Here is a 22,179-nt window from a genome sequence, read left to right on the forward strand (position 1 = left end):
GGACAGAACCCAGCACTAAGCTGCTGGCTCAGACCCTGAGCAGCAGTAACGTCTCAGGTGCAAATGTTATAAACACATGGCCCAAAAACACCAGCACAAAGGAGTTGCAGACTGACCTAAATCTACGAGGAAGTCGCCTCACACACGACGGAGGCAGGTTCAGAATAAAAGGCTTAGGACGACACAGCACGCAGACGCTGACCCAGGTAACGCTGGGGCAGCACCAGACAGCAGGACACAGAGGGGAGCTGACTGAGGGGGAGGAGGGTGTGCGCGAAGCCAAAGGCCGAGCCACTAAGAAAACATGACGATTCTAAATGTATGTTCCTCTTAAATGCTTCAAAATGTATTAGGCAAAACTGACAGAATCATGATTAAAATAATTTGTATTACATGGGAGTAGAAAGAAACTTCCTTAATCTGACAAAAATGAAAAACAGAGCAAAACAAAAACCTTCAGTAAATTATCAACTTAAAAGTGAAATGCTGAGTTTTTCTCTGGGGTCAGGAAGAAAACCGGCGATTACCAACATCAGGCGGGAGACCCCAGCCATGGGAAGCCATGCCAAAAATAGAAAGAAAGGGTATCAGCATTGGAGAAGCACGAAGCTGCCCTTATCTGAGATGAGATGACTGCAGACAGGACGTCCTGCCAGGCTCCTTCCAGTCGGTCCTGGAAGCCACTGGGGGATGGCACGGAGAGGTGCCCAGGCCTGCATCTGGCCACCCCAGGGTGTACGTAACACGGGGCGAAGGGGTGTCTGCAGGAGGGCGGCCTGGCATGGCTGTCAGAGCACAGTGAGGGCCAGGGAGGTGCCCACTCAGAAGGGCACAGAGGCCCCATGGGGAGGGCAGGCAGGCGGAGCAGGGTGGCGTGCATGCAAGCAAGCTGATGGCAGAGCTACTCAGGGGAGGGCATCAGGAGCCAGGCTTCTCACTGTTGGAACAGGAAGTGGTAAATAAAAGGAGGAAACCAGAATGAGAGCACAAAGAAACCGGGGCCGTGAGCCTGCTTGGGGTGAAGGCCTCTGGCCCAGCGAGGACACAGGGGGAGCAGCCCGGGCGGCAGTGCCGCGGCAGCCCCACAGCCTGCTGCCTGACGCCCAGGGAGGAGGGCACTCAGCCTTCCTGCCCCAGGAGATGCACACCAACCACAGGAAGGTGGCGGCACCCTGGGGGACAGGCTGGCGCTGCCACCTGAACACAGAAGCCAGACAGCAGAACATTCCCCAGTGATCCCATGGGACAGCAGTGAGGGGTCAGGACAGTGACTGGCTCTGGGCGCACCCGGGCGGCCCCGGGGCCCTGGTAACAGGACCCCCAGCATTTGGCGCCATTCCGGAACTGCACGTTGGCCTTCAGTGGACTTTCTATAGGGTCTGCTCTTCAGACTTGAAGGAAGAGCGTCACTGGGATGGAGGCCATGACACAGTGGGACGGGGACTCTTACCTGCGGATTCCATTGTGGGAGGAAAACGGGGCTGAATATCAGTGTGAGACGAGGACCTCTTCAAGGGACCTGACACATCTAGTTGTGCTTCCAGGGTTTTAAATTTATCCTTTAGATTTAGTATTTCTGCTTCAAGGACCAGAACATAATCTGCCCAAAAAAGCTCAGTAAGTACACAAGTGCGTCCAGGCACACACGCCCACATGCCCGCCCCTGATCACCAAGGCAGGGGTCCCCCCCTGGAACCACCGCTGCACCACCCCTCCGCCTTGCCCCCCGCCCTGCCCTCACCGCCGTCCCTGTGCCGTCAACCCCACTCCCCTTTGGTCACCAAACAGTGTCCAGACACCAGCCAGGGTGCTCTCCCAGGGACTTCCACACTGGGAGCAGACAGTGCCCCCCGATCCCGCTGGCCTCACGCACGGGCACCCAGCTGCTTCCCCACGGTCCATAGAGGCTCAGTGGGTGGTGTGGCCCCCCTACTCAGCCCAGCACCCCCGGCCTCAGCCTCTGCTGCCTGGGTGCCACATGCTGCCCACACACTCTGCCTTCCATAGAGGAAAAAGTTTTCCTTGTATATAAAAATTGACTGGAGGCCCTTCTCTTGGAGGAAAAGCAGCTCTAATATGTGGATGCCATTTATTAAAGGGTGTTTGTTTAAGACTCCAGGTGAGACCTTCTGGGACCCAGGAGAGATCTGCCTTTGTCCTTCCTGTCCCTCCATCCCCTGACCCCCGTCTCCCTCCGCCCCCCTCTGTCCCTGCCCCCCTCTGTCCCGGTCTCCCTCTCCCCTTGCTCACCAGGAATGGCGGCATCTGCTGCCACCTTGGGGTCACGCTGGCCGCTGTCTGCAGCCTCTCCTCCTAACAGGGCAGAAGGAAGGAGCCGACCGCTCAGGGCCTCCATATCCTCCCGCATCCGCGCTACGGCCTCCCGCAGGCTCGCGTTCTGCTCCTGCAGCCTCTGCACCTCACTAGGTGGGGGCCTTTCGGTCACGTCTTCTTGACGCCTTAGCAGCCACTGTCAGAACCAGAACACAAGGGACGCTGACAGCCACAGACGGAGCGCACAGCCCCCATGCCCCCCCCAGGCCGCTCTGCGCCCCCCAGGGCCTTCCCGCCCTCTGTCCCTGCTCTCCGCCATCCATCCTCAAGGCACACGGTGACCTTCCTTTCTAAACCGACAGAAGTATGCAAAATCTCTTTCTTCTAGGTTTCACGATGACAAGACTGCTCTTTTTTGAAGGTGACTTTTTTGAGAAATGTGGGGACCCTTCCTTTTCAGTCAAAAAGCCAGCAGTCACCCACTAGGGGGGCTAAAATAAAAAGTGCAGATAATAGCAAGTGCTGCCGAGGATGCAGAGCCAGGAGAGCCCCTGCGCGTTGTACAGGGTGCATGTGTGCAGCTGTTGGGCCGTGTAAGAGGACGCAGCTGCTGGAAATAGTCTGGCAGGCCCTCAAAAAGTGAGGCGCAGAGCTGCGTATGACCCAGCAGCCCCACTCCCAGGGGTGCGCCCGAGAGAACTGGAAAGTCTGCCACACGGAGACCTGTGCAAGGTCACAGCGGCGTTGTCTGTTGTGGCCAAACTGGAAACACTCAAATGCCCACTGACGGATGGATGGGTAAAACACAATACAAGAGAATATTATTCCACCATAAAAAGGAACCAGGTCTTGGCATACGCTGCGACACGGGAGAACAAGGAAAACTTCGTGCTAAGTGACGGCTTAGGGTTTTAAGGCAGTTATCATTATAAAAATGCTCAAGGACTTAAATAAAAACATGAACATAGAGAGACATGGAAGACACTTTTAAAAGAACCAATTAGCATCTACAGAGATGAAAAACACATTATCTGAAATAAAAAATTCGCCGGGTAGGATGGGAGTAAGGGCGGAGCAGATACACTGTGGGAGGAAAGGCCGGGAAGCGCATGTGGCGGCAGCGGGAGCCCGCGGGCCTGGGCACAGCCGGGAAGGCAGAGCGGGGATGAGCAGGCCTCCCGGCCCGCGGGGTGGCGAGCGGCAGCCTCACGCGCGAGCAGACGGATGAGGGCGAGGAGCAGTGTCTTGCTGATAACGTGCTGGCCAAGAGATTTTCAGACCAGGTGAAAACTGAAGTCCACAGACTCAAGCAGTCCAACAGACCCAAAGCAGGACAATCACAGAGAAAAGCACCCTGAAGGGCACTTCACCGTCGGGCACCACAAACCAGCAAGGAGAGACCTCAACGCGGGTGATGAACAGGGCCCAGCGCACCGGTGCAGGCGCTGGCGGGACCGATTTCTCATGAGAACCACTGAGGCAGGGAAGGCAGAGAACAGTGACATGTGGACAGAAAACTCCCCGAACCCTGCAGTGGGTGAAGGCGCCCCCAAAATGGCAGCGGGAGAGGCCTGCCGCAGACCACAGAGAATGCCCGGCCACGGGACTTGCCCTCTGGCTGTAACCAACCAGAAACTCAGACAAATCTAGGAAATAAGGGTCTTCAGACAAGGCCACACAGAACAGGGACACCCGAGAGAAGGGCACGGACACTGTGGGCCCAGGCTGGCTCAGTGCCTGTGGCTAAGCCCGACCAGAACCCAGCCCTTCGCCAGTGTTCGCTGGCACTAAGTACCGGCTTCCCCTCCTTCACATCTGCCCCCAACGCCAGCACACTGGCGTCCAGGAGGGCAGTGGCCTGGAAGGAGGGTGACCTGATGTCAGCCTGGCTCCAGGACCACTTTACCACCCTGCGGTGGCCACACATCGCTTCTCCAGCACAAGCCATCTTTCCTCCTGCTCGCAGTACCCGGCTTTCCAAGGCCTCCGTCAGGCCGCCACTGCCCTGCTGAACACCAGCTCCACCTTCCAGCCCACAGCTCAGTCCCCGCCGCTCACCACAGGGTGACACTGCCCACGGGGGGGCAGCTCGTCTCTGCCAGCACTCCACCCCCCCTTCTCATGCCTGCCCCAAAGTCCCTACCCTCTCCTCACAGGCAGAACGGCAGTGTAGCCAGGGGCCCATGGCTGGCCTGACCCCACTCAAACTCTCCCCCTGCCACGTGGGATCTCAGCTTCTTCCTCTGTGACGTGGGGTGACAGGATCCACTGGCCAGCCCCAGGTGCCACCATCACATCTATAGCACGGCATCCCGACAAAGCATCGGTGGCTCAGGCCGCATGCTCTCCCTGCACCAGTACTGGGAGGGCCTGCACCAGGGTGACCAGCGCAGCCCCTGCTGAGGCTCCGTGCTGGTACCTGTGTGCCAAGCAGGCCAGTAGGAGGAAGCTGCTGGCACACAGCCAGGAGGCAGCCACCCACACAGTGGAAGTCCGCGCCAGCTCGCCCTCCCTCAGCAGCTGCCTCCCCGCCTCCACTTACAAACAGACCCCCACTGCTCCCTAGGATTTGCCGATGGGGCCCACAGCCCCGGAGCCAGGCAAGCGCACTGCCAAGTGGAAGCTACACTTTCCCCAGGTGGTCAATCTGTTGGCCCATTAAGTCACCAGTGCCCTGTGAGGTCGGAAGGGCAGGTATTACCTGCAAGATTCAACTCAAAACTTCATTCCATCGTGTCAGCTAGCAATGGGCACAGTGCCACCAACCCAGGTCCTGGCTCTGTGGCCACATCTCCCCCATCAAGGCCAGCACACAGCCTCCACGTGGGGCTACTGCGTCCCACTTCTTCACCTCTGTCCAGGGTCCTGGCGAAGCCCCCTCTGTGCAAGGTCAAAGGGGTGCATCCCCTGGTTCTCCATGGCGTGCGGGGCACTGATGTTCCTGACACCCAGACCATTTCTAAGGTTCTTCGTTTCCTTACCACCACCCCGCAAGTTGAACTGATGCTTTGACAAAGGTCCCCCTCTACCTGCCAGCCGGGGGGAAAATACAACAAAGAAAAACTTGGGAGTGGGAACACTGACAACAAAAGCAGCATTTGTTTTCTGTGCGACCGGGTTGTGAGCGCCCAGGGGCCACAGGCAGTCCCAGAGGCCAGGCCAGCCTCTCCTGCCCGGACCCCTCAAGGAGCGCATCTCTCACACCAGGGCCCGCCCCCAAGACCGGCCACACGGAGGGCTTGTTGACAGACACACCTTCTGGAGCTCACCCCCCGGGCACGTGGCCGCAGGTCTGAGTGGGGTCCAGGGTCCGTCTCTGCCGCATGCGCTCACAGGGGTGGAGTGTTTTCTCAGCACAGCTGCCTGATAAAACCTTCTTCGGGTAAATTCCAGGTCAATTCCAGATGCTCAGCCCCTGCACACCTTGGTCCACCTAAAACGCCAACTACAGGGTGAGCACCAGCCACAGAGGCCGCAGCCGGAGGCCCCAGGGCTGCCTGTCACTGTACCGTGAGCACGGGTCACACCCAGCAAAGACACATGTAATGTGCACCACCCCCCCAGGAAACACAGCTGGCGTGCACACTGGGGAAGTAGGGCTTGAGGGGGTGGCTGCCACACCCCAGGCACTTTAGTGGCTCCATTCCCTTGCATCCTGGGTGAGTGCCTTTTCATAAAGGGACAGAGGTCAGACTGCTGAAAACTGGGGCCCTTGACCCAAGAAGGGCGTATGAGACGGGTCAGGCTGACCAACCCGGCACTGCTCTGGAAGCGCCTCTCCCTGCGGGTGCCTGGATTTCATAGCAGCCTGGCAGCAGCTTCTCTCAGAGTCCCTGGGTGGATGGAGACCCTGAGGTGATGCCCACAATGTGCCGGGACTGGCTGTGAGGCCGGCCTCAGGCCTGTGAGCCTGGCCCCTTACTGCCCCTCCCAGCCTCTGGTGTTTATGGCGCTCCGTGGTGTCCCTGGGCCCTTAGGTGCCTCACCCCATCTCTGCCCTGTCCGTCATTGCATGGCCTCCACAAGGACACCAGCCACATTGATCAGGGGCCCACCCTACTGCAGAGTGACCTCCTCTCAGCTAGTTACGCCTGTAAGGTCGCATCCTGAGGTACCGAGGGCTAGGGCTTCCACACATCTTTTGGGGGCCACCATTCAACCCGCTGGCATCTCACAGCCAGTATCAGGCTCTGGCCAGGTAAGCGTCGGCGAGGGGTTCTGTGGGGACAAGAGCGGCCACCACAGGTGAAGAAGCTTGTCTTTGGGATAAAGTTCCAACCTCCCAGCCTCTTCATGGCCGGGGAGACCCCGGCCCTTGTTATGAAGGGCCCGTTGCTGTGCCCTGGGATCCCCTTCTGAACACTTGATGGGACACTGAATTTTCCAAAATCAGTGCCACAAGCCAACAACGTGAGCAGGGAGGAAGCAGTCCCACCTCTGCAGGTGAGGAGGTCTCTGGCCAGTGGCATGGCAGGCAGGGCGCTGCTGTCCCCACCACCCGTGGCCCCTCCCTGGAGCCTCCACTACCCGTGCTGCTGCAGCCGGAGGGAGCCTCCACGCTCACATGCGCCACCTCCACGAGGCTGCGGCTCCCGCCCAGCTGTGCACACAGACAACGAATCCTGTGTCTGACGAGTCTCACGAATAACTAGACAGATTCATCAAATGTCGACAGCCTCTGCACTAGAACTTGAAATTCTTAGAAGATGACACAGTGTTCCTGGTCCCTGTGTATGTGTCAGGGGGTGGGTGTCAGACCAACTGACCGAGTGAAGGAAAGTCATGAACCTTCGGAACACTGGTGAGCGTCTGCGTCTGCTGGGGCGTGGCCACGCAGCACCTTGGAGGAAATCTTGCCTCCTGGGTCCCCCTGACAAGCCCTGGGCAGAGAGATGAATCCCTGGGGAGAGAAATCAGAAGAGGAACTGCCTCTGGGGGTGGGGGCCCACAGGAGGGCACCGGGGCTTCCCGGGGGGATGGAGATGCTCTGGATCTTGTCAGAGGCTTGGGCCACAGGCACACCCACGCCAAACCCACTGACTTGTACACTCATGACCATGCATTTCACTGCAGGTAAGCACACCCCGTTTTAAAAAACAAACTAAAAAACTGCAGGGCAAAATAAGACCATCCACAGGCCTAGAACAATCCTCACCAGTCAGCCCTCTGCCCGTCTGGCTCAGACCCCAGCTCAGGCTGGCTCCTTAGGGCCTCTGTGCCTCGGCTGCCTGGCACCACCGTAGCATCAGAGATGTGAAGAGATCGCAGGTATGACGCTTCAGGGCAGACCTGGGTGCAGGGGAGCCTCGACATTACTAGCTAGGGGCATCAGTGCCAGACCACGGCAGGGGCTAGGGAGACGGGGCCCCAGCACGGGAGGCCGGCCGCGAAGCTCTGGGGGCAGACACGCAACACTTACACTGATCGTCTGCTACGCCTGATACGTCACTCTGGGTCTTTAGAGATTTCAAATGCTGAAGATACAAAGGAGATTCTGAGTACAGATTCACTTTAACTCTTTAAAGTATTCAGATGCACTGTTTGTGCAAACAGTTGTTTGGAAAGGAACACAGCTGAAAAGCCCTGTTTCGATTCTATTTGGCATCACTCCCCACTGCCACTGCTCAGAGGAGGCGCAGAGAAAGCTGGGCAGTGGGCACTCCTGGGCCAGAGCGAGCGCCGGCAGGGGAGGCTCAGACAGGAGGGCGGCCCCTACGCAAACCTGCACCTCCTCCTCGGGGACTAGCCCTCGTGTCCTCAGGGCCTGCACGGCCTGGTCTCTCTCCAGGGTCAAGGCCTTCAGCACCACCTCCTGGTCACACAGCATCTGCTCTGTCTTCTGGAGCTTGGCAGCAACCTGGGGAAAATGCAGGGGCTCAGTTTGCCTTGGGAGCAGTGCCAGCCCTCAGGGTGAGAGCACTTCCCACCCCTTTCTGGGAAGCAAACAGCAGAGGGCAGGGAGCCACAGAGGCCCCTTGTGATCAGAGCGGCAGGGTGGCAGGGTGGCAGGGTGGCCGGGGCGCTCCTGCTGCGGCCAGGTGGGCCTCCCGGTCCTAGGCTGTGCCCTTGCAGGAGGGGGACTCATCCAGCACTGGCCTGTTGCAGTGGCCAGTGAGGAAAACACCGCAAAGCTGGGGAGCAGGGCAGGGACAGAGGGCTGTAATTTTTGTTGCTGTAAGTCAGACTGCTTAGTAAGGCTGTTTCCAGATTTAAAGGATGACCTGGGGAGAGCCCGAACGCGGCCTCCATGGTGCTCACCTCCTGCAGGAGTCAGAGGGGGTGCGTGACGTGGGGGGGCACAGACCTGCTCTCTCGCTGTGATCAGCCCCTGGATCAGGTCCTCGGACCTCTGGCAGTGGCTCTGCTCGATGCTGTCACAGCGGCGCTGCCAGTCTAGGCCCAGCTGCACCTTCTCGCGCCCCAGGGTCTGCTCCCTCTCCACTGCCAGAGACAGCTGCTGTTGATACCTGCAAGGGGTCAAAACCAGCTGCCCGTCAGGCTTTCCTGAGGTCCCTCTGGGCACGTCCCACGGGCAAGACGAAGGGCACGGCCGAGCTGCAGCCATGTTCCTCCTGGCCCTCCAGGCCGGCCCCTGTTCCTGTGTGCTCGCTGGCATGCAACACGGGCTGGCAGCCAGGGGAGAGCCTGCGGGCAGGTGCCGGTTCAGGGATATGCAGTTGGCCAGGGATCTCCCAACACTGAGAAAACCCAGCACCGTGAGAAGATCTAACTCAAGAAACAGGGGCACAAATTTGTAAGGAAAGAAGGGAAGAAAGCCAACAAACTTGAAAAAAGTAAGAAAAAATGGTTGCACTAGAGAAATGAGAGGGTTTCACAGCTGCAGCAAGCAAACCCCCGGACAGCTTGAGGGCAGCAGACCCCAGAGCACGGTGGGCGGGGCCGGGCAGAAGCTCGGGAAGGCTGCCATCAGGGCAGAGGGTGGAGGTGACCGAGAGGGCAACAGGGAAAGTCCAGCACCGCTGGGGAGGTGGGTGCCCTCGGACTGAAAGCCCCAGAGGGGTGGGCCTTCCAGACCACCCCCCAGACACCGGGTGGGGAAAGGGCAGAGCGCCAGGGCAGGAGAAACACTGACAGGTGAGAGAGGGAACGGACACGAGACTGGCATGGAGGTTCTCGACAGCCACCCTCAGCCACGCGGAGCAACTGCAGGCAGGGTCTCTGAACGGCCTCTCCCGGGCGAGGGCGGGCTGTGAACAGGATGCGGTCACTCCCGTGCTTGGGTGACTGTCTAAGACTCCATCCTGCCCCTGGGGAGGGAGATGCTCTTGCCGACCTTGACGAAGTAGCTGCCGGGAGGTGAGGGCCTCATGGCCAGGCCCCCGGGCGCCTCTAGGGCTGACCGTGATGCCATGGAAGGCCAGCAAGGAGACCTCAGCCCCACAGCGGCTGTAGCTGGAGGAGACCTGAATAAGCCTCGGAAGGGAGGGCAGCCCCGCCGGCACCTTGATTCAAGCCCAGTGAGAGCCCAGCAGGGACCCTGTCGGCCATGCCCAGCCTCCTGGCACAGACACCGAGGCGAGGAAAGGGTGTGGGTTGTTAGAGCTGCTGAGTTTGCAGCGATTTGTTCCAGGGCGATAATAATTAAAGTAGCACCCAGTGGGTTTGAAATCCAGAGGGAACAAGATCCGGAACCTAGTATCCTGAATCCAGCTAAATGAGCATTCATACCCAGAAGGCAGAAATGAAGACAGGTGAAGACATGAAGGCTCAAAGCTTATCACCTGGGGATGCAGCCCTCCTGAAGAGGAGCCATGAGAGGGCGCAGAAGAAGCGCGCTTCTCAGGCTGCGCTGGAAGACCAGTCCCTTGGTGCTGAAATGCCCTGGCCACTGAGGACCAATACTTTTGTAAACGCAACTGCTATAAAAAGTTCCTGAACACCTGCTCTCTCCGTACTTGTGTCCCCGGAGCAGGAACACACCCAGCTTGGAGCAGAGGCTGTAGGGGCCCCAGCAACAGATGATGCTAAGGGAAGAGGACAACGGAGACACCATGGGAGGGCCCAGATGCAGAAAGGGACACTGTCTGCAAACTCCGGGCCAGTATCAGGAACAGGGTCTTGCTTTGGTGCAAAGGAAATAGTTAATAGAAGCCACTTTCAGGGATGAACTCTTCAGTTAATTTAAGCTGTTGGTTTTTAAACAAAGTAAGCCTTTGTCGCTGACATTCACAGAATACTGGCTCAACACAAAACGCTGCCTTGGGCAGTCGTGGCCGCAGGGCCCTTCCTGGCTGTGTCTCCACTCTGGTTCCTCTCCTGGCTCGTCCTGGGTCCTGTGATGACCACAAGCAGCAAGCTTTGTTCACACTGGCCAGGACTGAGCTGTGCCCTCTTCACGCTGAGAGGGACAAAGGCCAGGATGGGTCACTCCTGGGTCAAGCATTAATCTATATTTCGGTTGGCAATGGAAACAGGAAGCAGAAGAAGGAAGGAGGGATGAAAAATGTGGACCTAATAAACAGTAACAAAAGTAGATCTAAAAAAAAAGGTCTAATACAGCTATGTAGAGATTTTTTTATCTCTGTAAATGCAAAATATAAATAAATCTCTAAGATACCATTTGGTGGCCATGACGGAGCGACTGTCGCCGGGATTGGCTCCCGCTGTAAACCAGACGCTGGACAAAGACACGGACAACAAGCGGGGCAGCACAGCAGCCCCAGAGGCGAGACTCAGGAGGGAGAGGGAGCCAGCCACTGCCGGCTCTCCCCTCCGGCACCTTCTGGACCCCTGCAGGGGAGCGCAGGCCCAGCGGAGCACGGTGGCCTTGCTGCGTTGCAGAGACAAAGATCTGGCCGGGGAGGCAGAACGGCCCGCGGGACTTCATGGGGCGGAGCACCAAGAGGAGGAGGCACCGGAGGGGTCCCCTCGAGGCTCTGACTGCCAGCACCCAGGGGTGCGACGGGCCGGCGGGAGGAACTGGGGGGCCACTCCGGCTCCCACAGCCAGGGGAGCGTCCCCGGGACCAGTCAACACGGCACCCAGTGGGGACCCCTGGGGGTGACACTGGAGCAGAGAGCCAAACCGGCCCTGGTGAAGAGGTGGCCCGGGGCCCGCCCTGCCCGAGGTCCGCAACAAGCCCCAGGCGCCACGAGGCACTGTCCACAGCCGGAACGAAGGCGGCACACGAGAAAGGAAGGCAAAACAAAGCCCAGACGCTTGTCAGCCAACAGCCACACGTCTGACACCTGACAGAGCTGCCAGGCAGCAGGACACGTCAGAGATAAGCAGGGACAGAATCAGCAGACAAATGTGTTACGATGGCCAGGACAAATGTATTCGGGGATTCATGGTGGCCGTGTACAGATGGGGACACGGGAACTACACTGCCGAGAATGACACTCACCACCTGACCAGGAGATCAGACACTGCACAGAGCAGGCTGCTGGCTTGGCATCACCATGTGGCCGAACATGTAAGTACTTGGCAGTCCCAGAAGAAAGGGGGGCAGAAAAGGATCTGTAAAGCCGGTGACAGGATAAACACACCCACAAAACCTCACCAAGATACATGAAATCACACATGGTGAGTCACTGCACACCAATGATAAGAGAGAAACCACAGAAGTGGGGGAAAGGCGGGCACGCAGTCCTGCAGGGCCTCCCAAGAGGTGCCGGCAGCAGAGGACGGCGGGACACCAGTGACGGCTGTGGGGCCACGGCCACCGGGAGCCCCCAGCCGGCAAGAACGTGCCTCAGGACATAGAAGCAGGAGGTTCCGGGCAGAAGGGGAGACAGTCCGCGAGCGGCGGAGCACACAGCAAGGCGCGCAGGGGTGTTCTGGGGGTCGACAGGAGGGGCATCAGAGATGAATACTGGAAGACGTGTGAAGGTTTTGTTCTCATTTTTAAGTTTTTGATTAAAGGACTGTTGTCTGAGCAAAGCAAAACCGATAGCAATACCCATGTGACTATCTGTATATAAAAGTGAAAAATACAATAGCAGTAAAAAGGGGGAAGGAAGAAATAGGGGGTCATCACGATTCCATATCACACATGAAGAGGTAAATTTTATTTAAAGGTAAACTGTATACTGTAGATCTTAGAACGACTATTAAATAATAAAACAGAGAGGTTTATATAAGACAGTGAAAATAAAATGGAGTCTTAAAAATATGCAATTCGTTTTTTTAAATGGCAGAAAAAATAAGAAGTAAAAAACATGAAAAAAATAGAAAACTAACAGCAAGTGGGACATTTAAACACAAACATATCAATAATAGCATTAAATTAAGTATCTGAACATTCCAACAGGCAGAGGTTGTCATGTGAGATTAAGAAAAGCAAGATGCAGCCGTGTGCTCCCAGTAAGAAATGCTCTTCCGACAAAGCCCACGTCCGAGGAGAGGGGTGGGAAGACGTGCCGCGCAAACACGAGCACGAGCAAGTGAGGTGGCTTCCCTGACGTCACACTCGGGACCGGGGCGCGGGGAGTGGCAGCAGGAACAAAGAGGTCTGTCTCCTACCAGCCACGGGCGACTCATCAGGAAGCCAAGACGATGTGAAATGCACTTGATACAAGACTCACGATTCATAACGTTTGCACCATTAGAACTGAAAGACTGCGGACCCCAGGGCCTCTCTCAGAAACCAGTGGAGCAGACAGACAGAAACTCACAGGGACACGGCGGGCAAGCACGTTGCCCGTCCGCCACCCGAGCCCAAGGGGAGGACACTCTCCAAGTCCGCACAGAGAGCCACCGAGATGGGACACATTCCCAAGTCACAAAACAAATGAGTGCAGAGGAACTAGAGTCGCGCAGAGCACGCTCTCTATCCACAGCAGGGTCAAATCAGAAACCACTGGCAAAATGGCATCTGGAGACCTCAGACCAACAGGAAACTACGCAACGTGCTTCTGAATAACCCCTGGGTCAAAGGAGAAAATCACACTAAATTGAATAACAGAAAAGTGTGTGAGACCCAGTTAAACGGTGCTGGAAAGGAAATCTGTGGCATTAAATGTTTATATTTCTTAGGAAAGAGGGGTGGCCAAAAATTAATCATCCAAGATGCCACCTTGTGAGCTCTCAAAAGAACAAGTCAAAGCCAAAGGACACAGAAGAGATTGATAACAGCAGACACCACTGAAACGGGAACAGGGAAACTGAGGAAGATCAGTGACACCAAAAGCTGGTTCTTTGAAAAGATCTGGAAAATTGGTAAAACTCTAGCCAGACTGATCAGGGAAAAGAGAGAGAAAATGCAAATGACCAACATCGAGAGTGGAAGACAGGACATCACTCCAGACTCTGTACATACTAGAAGGACAATAAAATACTATAAGCAGTTTTATACCAATACAGCCAACAATTAAATGAAATGGACAAATTGAAAGACACAAATTATCAAAACTGATTCAGAAAAAAACAGAAAACCTGAATATTCAAATAAATACCCAAAGAAGCCAAATGTAAAAGCGCATATATGGCGTGATTCCACTCGGATGGAACTCGTGCTCAGGCCAGCCCAGCCCAGGGGCCGGAGCGGCCTGTAGGCGACAGGCAGATGCAGGGGTCTGGGCGGCTCTGGGTGGTGGGAAGGTGTCCCCTCCTATGGCACGGGTGGTCACACGTGTCAGGATTCATCAACTGTGCACTGAAAATGGGTGCAATTTTTTGTATTTCAATTACTCCTCAAGAAAGAGAATGAACATTTGTCTTTACTCAGTGTTCGTTCCAACTGCTAAGGAAAGACACTGGGACATTAACTACCGGAAGACATGGAGAGCTGACTCTTCACAAAGGCTCAAGCAGCACACTTCCGTGGCCCTTGTTATAGACCAAAAACCACCCTCCATGCGAAAGACCTTCTCCAGCCACCCCTTCCGTTTGCCCCGTCTGCTTACTTTTCCCTCCTCAGAACCTCAGACGCTCTATTTGTGTTTCCCATTTTTTTGTCTTTCTCCCCAATAGGATGTGAGGCCAGGGACTTGATTCTGTTCTGTTTCGTACCCTTAGCACCTAGAACAGCTCCTAGCCCCTAGGAGGAACTCAGTGGACAGATCTGCCTTGGGGACAGTCACCTTCCAATGTCCTGATGGCATCTGGCCAGCTGTGCCTTGAGCGTCACCTCTTCTTCCTGCAGAGACTGAATCTGAAGGTCTTTGGAGACCATCTCCTTGGAGAGTCGAGCGATCTGGGCGTCCTGGCTGGATTTTAGAGTCGACGCATCTTCCTGAAGTCTAGACACAGAAGGGGAGCTCTGTGAACGTGGACGTGGCTCTCACTCACTCGCGCTTCCTTCTACATGGGGTCCCCACAAATGCACGACACTCATACACGTGCTCCCCACAAATACACGCACACTCATACACGTGCATGGCCTCGGAAGGAACGCTACAGATGGGTGTCCTTCCTCGCTTACGTCTCCGCACAGGACAGAGAGTGCCCTGCCCAGATCAGGAAACGGTGCTGCCCAGTGAGAAACAGCCACCCACCCAGGTGGCCAGCCCAGGTGGTGTGCGGGCCCAGTGGACCACGGCCTGCCCCCTGAGCACGTGCACCTGACTTGCCATGGAGCTCCTCCCAAGCTCCACAGAACACCTTGCCGAGGACACATTCAACACGTATTTTCAAACTGAATAGTAAGATGAGGTTCTGTAGAAACCCTTAAGTTCCCTGGTAGAATCACCTAAAATTGGATAAACTTCCCAAGAAAAACTTCAGAGAAGACACCAAGCGACACCAACTAGGGAAGCCGGTGTATTGACCTCGCAAAGGCTCTGCATGTTCCTATTTGCCCTTTTCCTCCCTAAGCTGCACTCAGTGAGCTGTGGAGAGGGTGCTGGTGGTCATGTACTGGCCCCTGCTCACTGCCACGGGCCCACGGGTGGGCCACAGCATGCTCTGTGGACCGTGGACAAGCTATGGGAAGGCAAATGGCCATCAGCTGACAGGACCTTTAATGAGAGCCCCAGGTTCAGGTGCACTGAGGCCCAGACAAAACTCCACCCAAACATGAAGACAGGGAGGAGAAGGGACGATTTCCCAGACAGGGAAAACTTCTGTGAACATTTCAGCTTTGACCGGCTGGCCTCGACATCAAGGTCGGATGCCCTTGGCAGAGGGCCCCGGACACTGCAGGGGGCTCTGTTCGGCTCTTCCTGCTGCTGCCAGCTTCCCCCAGGTCTGTGTCCCTGCCGAGAAACCGCACGCTCCTCACTCTCTCCGGCCCCCGAGCCCTGGCACGCCCAGCACAGACGCACCTACCTGCTCACAGGCAGACCCTGCTGCGCTGGGCAGGGGCTTGCTCGGGTCCCACAGCCTCAGTCCCAGTTAAGCCAGGATTATTATCAAACAGAGGAAAAAGTCTTCTCTGCTCAGAAAGGGCTGCTGTGAAACCAAGTGGGGAAAACACTTTAAAGAGTGAGGTGGGCATGAAGGGGGATCAGTACAGGAAGTGCACAGAGCCCCCACCTCCAGAGGAGGGGGTGCTGCTCAGGCAACACTGAGGTCCTCAGGGCTCTCCTGCTGACCTGGGAAAAGGCGCCCTCTCTGAATCCACCTGCACACAGCAGGTAATAAATCTGGTGTCACAGACATTCTAAAAGGAGTAAGACAGTCTGTCAAGCATAGAATTTCCGACATTATTCTTAACCACCACAGGAAGATCATTTTTCTTCATATAATTTAAGCAGATCATTTCTAGAACAATCTGTCAAACTCATATTGACCCCTTGCCTAAAAAAAACAGCTCATTCTAGTATCACACAGGGTGGCAAAGAGTTGGAAACTTCAGGTCCCTTGCAGCTGGGTTAGTTCTGGTACCAGGAACAGCAGGAGCTGCTCATCCCAAGGCCACCCGGCGCCTCTCGGGGGAGGGCACCCACATGCTGCCACCCACGGCGGTCGGGTGAGGAAGCAGGGTGGGTGTGTGGGGGCTTCCACCTGGCTGTGCCTCGCCAGACACTCAGCCCAGAGCCCCAAGCACACTGTGTCCAGTGTGATGGAGAGAAATCATAAACCATCTTCTCCAGCTACACACCCTCCTGCCCGGAACAGACACACACCCTGTGAGCCCTGAGCTGGACTTCCCGAGTACAGCCTTCCTCTTTCCCCATTTGCCAACAGCCCCGTTCCAGGAGGCAAGGGACCAAGCCGAGAGGCGATTCATAGCTGAGGCCTGTCTGATTTTCCAGGTGGGAAAGGGGCGCAGCTGGCAGCCCTGGTAAGTCAAGTGCCCAGGCCTCAAACAGCGTCAGGCAGCATGTCCCACTCCGGGCACCTCGATACTGCCCCTGCATGACTCCACGGGTGTGTTGGGTCTCCCCAGCTGTAAGAGAAGCTGCAATTAAAGAACCAAATCATTTCTTCTCAGTTTTCGACAAGAACCTACGAAATGATCTGCACACAGCAAGGGCTTTGCACCTATTTCTGAATGTGGTCCTGGTTATGGCTCCAATCTGCCAAGACCAGCCTGGCACCGTCAGACCAGTGCCGTGGAGAGCACCGCTGCAGTCAGCCGTTCAGACCTGTGCTGCCGAGCGTGGGCCACGGGCCACACGTGGCTCCTATGTGTGTGGCCAGTCTGAACTGAGACGTGGCTTCAAAACTCAGCACCAAAAAAAAATTGCTAAATATCCCAGCAATAATTTTACCAGGCAAGTTTATCCTTTTTTATTAACTTTTTATATTGATGACTTGTAAGGATATGCAACATAACATTTTGAAATACTAGGTCAAATAAAATGTGCTACGGGAGCTCCCCTATTTGTTTTACCTGCGGGACCAGAAAGCTGAAGCGTCGGTGTGGCCCCGTCATGTGTCACAGGCTACGTGGCCGCACAGGACACAAAGCCCTCTCGGAGTCATTGGTTCTCACCTGGGGCATTCACAACTGATGCTCTCAGGGGAGTCATCACAAATAGGCCCGATGAGACAGCAAGCTCAAAACGTGGGCTGTTTTTGTTACTCATTTTTAAACGAGAATGTGGCCCTCTTACCCAGAGAGTAAGGCTCTGTCCCGGGAACACAGGGCACTGGGTCGCCCCGGAGGCCTGAGCACTCCCGCTGGCTGGCCAAGGCCCACCTGGCAGGCCACATGGAGGAGCCGGAAGGAATGCCAAGACCGACCTGCCGGGAGGTGCACACAGGTAGAAGGGGGTTGGCCCAGGGCTCCCACACAACCACAACTGGACTGTGAGCAGGGCCCGGGGAGAGCCTTCCCGGGTGGAGGAAAGCCCGGGGGGAACACACCTCCTTTAGATTTAGTCGCTTCCGCTTCTCTAACTGCCATTGCTTGCATTTAATAGATCAAACAATAGAATAATATGTCAAATCCAAGGAAACTATCCTGAATAAGCTTTAACTTCCTGGTAATTTATGGTTGCAAGAGCCATTATCCCCTAAGTAGAAACACAATTTGGCAGAGAATTCTCTGTAAAAAAAAAAAAAAAGGACAACTATTTCCCAAGCAAAGGGAGAGGCCGGTTGCTGAGCATGGCAAACACTAGCGAGCGACTTATTAAATTGTCTGCTTGTCCCCAGTAAACACAGCGCCTCTGGGGCCGCTTCCTCGCTGGCAGTCAGGACACTGCGGCTGAGTGACGACTTCAGTCACAGTGGTTCCATGTGCGTGCATTTCTCCCTAGACGCTGGGTGCACTGGGACACAGCTACTTCCAGGTCATAGCCTGGCTCAGATGCTCAATGAGAACTGGGTTTAAAAAGAAACTAGTTTGATATACAATATTATATTGGTTTCAGGGATACCACACAGTTATACAACAGTTACCCACATCATTAAATCCTCACCCCAACTATCTGTCAACATAGGAAGATGTGACAGAATCATTGACTATATTCTCTGTGCTGCACTTACATCCCTGTAAGCAACTTATATTATGATTGAGATTTTTGTGCCTCTTTATCTGCCTCCCACTGACCTGCCCCAATCCCTCCCCCATGGTAACCACCAGTCACTTCTCAGTGTCTATAAACCTACTGCTGTTTTGTTCTTTTTGTTTTTAGATTCCACATATAAGTAAAATCATATGGTATTTGTCAAAAAAAAAAAAAAAGAAACTAGTTAATGGAGAAATTGCAAACTTTATGCAAAATGGTTCATATGCTCTGGAAAACAGTGGCAGTTCCTCAAAAAGTTAAACACAGAATTAACCACATGATTCAGGAACTCCCCTTCTGGGTATACCCAAAAAAAACTGAAAAAGGAGACCCAAACAGATATGCACACACCCACATACACAGAGGTGCTATTCAAAACAGCCAAAAGGTGGGAGCAACCCAGGTGTCCAGCGACAGATGGATAAAGTGGTCCGTCCAACAGAATATTATTCAGCCTCAATAGGGACATGAGGTCCCTAGGGGTGTCAAAGTCATATAAAGGAAGGAGGATGGCACATCCCTGGGGGCTGGGCGGGACAGGGCATCAACATTTCCATGTTACAAGATGGAGAGAATCCTGGAGACAGAGGTGGTGATGGTTGCAAACCAAAGTGACTGTGGTTGATGTCACTGAGGTGGTGCTGAAAAATGGTTAAAATGGCCAATTTTATATTACATACATGTTACCAGAAATTAAAAGTACATACATTCATACATATACACACATATACACACATATACTAACTACCCAATTTCAGAAATGATAAAGGATAAAAAAAAAAAAAAACGGTTAAAAAAAATGGCCAGTGAGCTTGAGAGAGCTCTGCCCCGGCGCCCACGCCCTTTATCTGAAGTGTGTGGAAGCAGCAGCCCGGCCCCCGCCCGCTCACTTGTAGATGACAGCGTCCTTCTCCTTCAGGGCGTCCCCTTGCCTCCACTGCGTCCTGCGAAGCTGCAGCTCAAGGGTCTCACACTGCGCCTGCAGCTCCAGAGCCCTGGCCTCCAGCGCCTGCAGCTGCTCCACGTGGGCGCCGTTCGCTGCCGCCAGCACCGCCTCCCGTTCCCTGGCCACGCGCTCAAGCTCCTCGTGCCTGAAACACAGTGAGGTCCCACGCACTCGCTGGGCCCCAGGCCGGCAGAACCGCTCTGGGGCATTTCTCGCCCTCCCCTGGACGGGGCAGCTGCTAGCGTCCTCGGCAGAGCGCACGCTTTCTCTGCAGGGCAGGTTTTGCCTGCTGACCTCGGCAGCCATTGTTCATCTGCTAATCAATCCTCGTGTGAACACTGATTGAACAATTCTTATGTGCCAGGCCCCTGGCCCACTCTCTGGGACTCAGTCCCATGGAAGAAAGACACCAGAGACAGGTGACTTAGTAAAGCACAATTGTACTCCTTCCGCCCCCCATATTTCTATCAACACCTGAAAGCAAGCAGCGGTGTGTGCTGCCCTCGCACCCCAGCCACGCAGGCAGACTCCCGGTCACTCCACCTGCCCAGCTGACGTCGATCCAGAATGCAGGGACTTCCCTGGGGCTGGGGGACGCCAGCGGCGCCTGTCCTCTGGAAATGCCAAACCTATCAGGACTCTGTCACCAGAACAGATGTTCATCTTGACAATACACCAGGCTGTTGGGTCTCACACATGCATTTGACTGCTGGTAATCATGACTTCTCATGCTTTTATTGAATCTGGTTTCAATAAAAAGTAAAAAGCCCTAAAAATTATTCTACATTTCTTTTAGATTCCATCAGCACTTTTCAATGAGATGGTTAAGCCTTAATTAACTCAGGCACACACTTTTCACTGTAATTACAATCAACCCTCATCTGTGAGCTCTTCAGCATTCTCTACCTTGTTAGCAAAAAAAATGAGAACACCCCAGCTGCTGTCCCCATTAGTTTCTGCCAGTACATTCTCTTCTTTTTCATCGAGTCATAGGAAAGGTTTGACCACAATAACTAGGGGAGTTATCTCCGAATTGCAGCACGACTGTCTGGTTCCTTTTGAAAGGCAGACACCAGGACTCCAGGGCATGGACGCCCCCACCTGCACGAAGGAATACACCACCTTCCGTCATGCTGGCTCCGAAATGATACTGTTTGAGCAGTACGACAGAGTCACTGTCACAGAGCGTGAGGCGAGTGTCTGTGTCCCGGCTCTAGGGACATTTTAGAATGGGTCAAGTACATTAGCACCAAGTGGTCATCTTCCGGACTGTCTGTAGTGATTTGTTGTACATGTGATCAGTAATTCTCAGTGTTTTGATGGTACTCCTCCAAAAACACACAACTTCGCTTGCTTGAGCTGAACAATGAAGTGAGACTATCGCACAGCAAGGCTGACCGGGGAGTGGGGGCTTTGCCACTTAGGTGACCTGGTGAACAGTTTGCCTAAACTGAAATTAGATCTGCAGTTTGAGGTTCTGGGGGAAAAACTGTAAAGCCTGTAGCAACAGAAAAGTACTTTACAAAGATGATGTTGGCAAAAGTGTGCTGGGCCACAATACTTCAGTTTCCCACTTTTCTCCCCTCTCAGTATATAGGAGGTGTCTCAAAGCAGAAAGTTACCAGGTGTAAGTGTAAGAGTTATGTGGTAAGTCTTGGTAAAACTTGTATCTGAACTTCTGGAAAACGAGAAAGTAAACAGTCCTGCCAACAGGGGGGAGCCTGTGGCAGGCGGGGGCACTGCACCTCTCTGCTTTCACAGGGTCGGGGGGCTACATGGTCCGCCAACAGACGGTTTACAATCATACTTGCGGGGAGGCCAGCAGGTGGCTCTTGGCATATGACCTAGAAGGAGTTTGGAGCGTGTGAGATGTCGCCCCAAGAACCCACCCAGCCCCCACTGGCCGTGTGCGTGAGCGAGATGGTCCCGAGCTGAGCGAGGCCCTCCCGCCTCAGCGGGTGGTGCATGCCCAGGGGCACCTGATGGTTTACTTTGTGATTACTGGATTTTATCGTATAGTACATTGTTCTTAAAGTAGGTACCGATGATTACCATATCTCCGTTTAGAAACCTTTCTGAACACGTACAGCCTTGTGACCCCAGGGAATTTTATTATTTTTAGTTTATTATGAATACACCTGATGTTAGAGGTGACTAATTCCAAATTTCTTCAAGCATAAAAAATGCATCATATTCAGATAAAATTCCTTGAGGGGGTCAGTAGAACTAGGACTGCAGGGAGAAAGGGGGGCAGTGTGAGGCCTCTGACAGCGAGAGAGGAGCTGGTTCCTACACGTCATAAAGATCCAAGATGTTGGTGGGTGTGGAATCACTACAGTGTAGGTATTTCAAAAATGTCACTGAGCAGTTTTATTTCTTAATGTCAATATTTATAAAATGCTAGAAATTATATTCATTTTTAACTCTTTCAATTTATGATTAGAAGGAGTCTAGGCGTGCACCAGACAGACATGCGGAGGAGCAGTGTCCCCAGCCTCGCCCACGGCTGTGCAGGCTGGAAGGCCGTGGGGCACAGGGTGCTGTGCAGAAGACCCGCACCACCGGCCTGGGCTGGTCCGGGCACGCCATCTTCTGCTGTCCCCTGTTCAAGGGCGCCTGCTCCCCTCGGCCTCAGTCTCCCCATCCAGGAGCGGGCACCAAGCCCACCCTCGGTGCTGGCATGTGCTTCATGTGGGCAGACTCCTGTATTCTGGGCAACAGCTGAGGGCACAACCCCTCCGTCCACCACCAAAGGGCATCTGGACAGTGGACAGCACAGCAACCTTCAGCTCCATATCTGGTCACAGGGGAGGCAGCTGACGGACAGCCTTTTGCATGTATTGCATGAATATCATGGCAACAAAACAAAAACTACAAGAAGAACTGCTCCAGTTCACCGCAGGTCATTCCTGGCACCTTCCTAAGCACCATGCAGGCTCTACAGGTGGTCAGACCACATTCTCCAGAAAAGCAAAGCAAATGATTCCTGCAGCCGCTGAAGCGCACGCACACTGCCCCCGGGGTCTTCAGGGCCTGCCAAACCAGGCCTGGGCGCCCCCCACCTGGGCACACTCACCTGCGCCCGCCACAGGCCTC

The 22,179-nt window shown here is 54.8% G+C and overlaps 1 protein-coding gene across 11 annotated transcripts in view; it reads right to left on the reverse strand.

Annotated features, from left to right (window-relative positions):
* The window catches only part of CCDC57 (coiled-coil domain containing 57), a 109,030-nt gene that overhangs the window by 57,604 nt on the left and 29,247 nt on the right, over nt 1–22,179 (reverse strand). For 10 of the 11 annotated variants that reach the window (XR_012130969.1, XM_073236136.1, XM_073236139.1 and 7 more), the window contains 6 exons: nt 19,028–19,228; nt 14,319–14,477; nt 8,579–8,741; nt 7,997–8,131; nt 2,251–2,470; nt 1,451–1,600 (listed from right to left, as the gene is read on the reverse strand). Coding sequence is in view for 10 of the 11 variants with exons in the window: in XM_073236136.1 (XP_073092237.1) it covers nt 1,451–1,600; nt 2,251–2,470; nt 7,997–8,131; nt 8,579–8,741; nt 14,319–14,477; nt 19,028–19,228 (1,028 nt within the window). In the remaining variant the exon portion in view is untranslated. The remainder of the gene's footprint in view (nt 1–1,450; nt 1,601–2,250; nt 2,471–7,996; nt 8,132–8,578; nt 8,742–14,318; nt 14,478–19,027; nt 19,229–22,179) is intronic. The other variant, XM_073236137.1, reaches the window with a different exon arrangement.

The sequence above is a fragment of the Manis javanica genome, chromosome 4, assembly GCF_040802235.1.
Source record: "Manis javanica isolate MJ-LG chromosome 4, MJ_LKY, whole genome shotgun sequence".
Taxonomy (NCBI): Eukaryota; Metazoa; Chordata; class Mammalia; order Pholidota; family Manidae; genus Manis; species Manis javanica.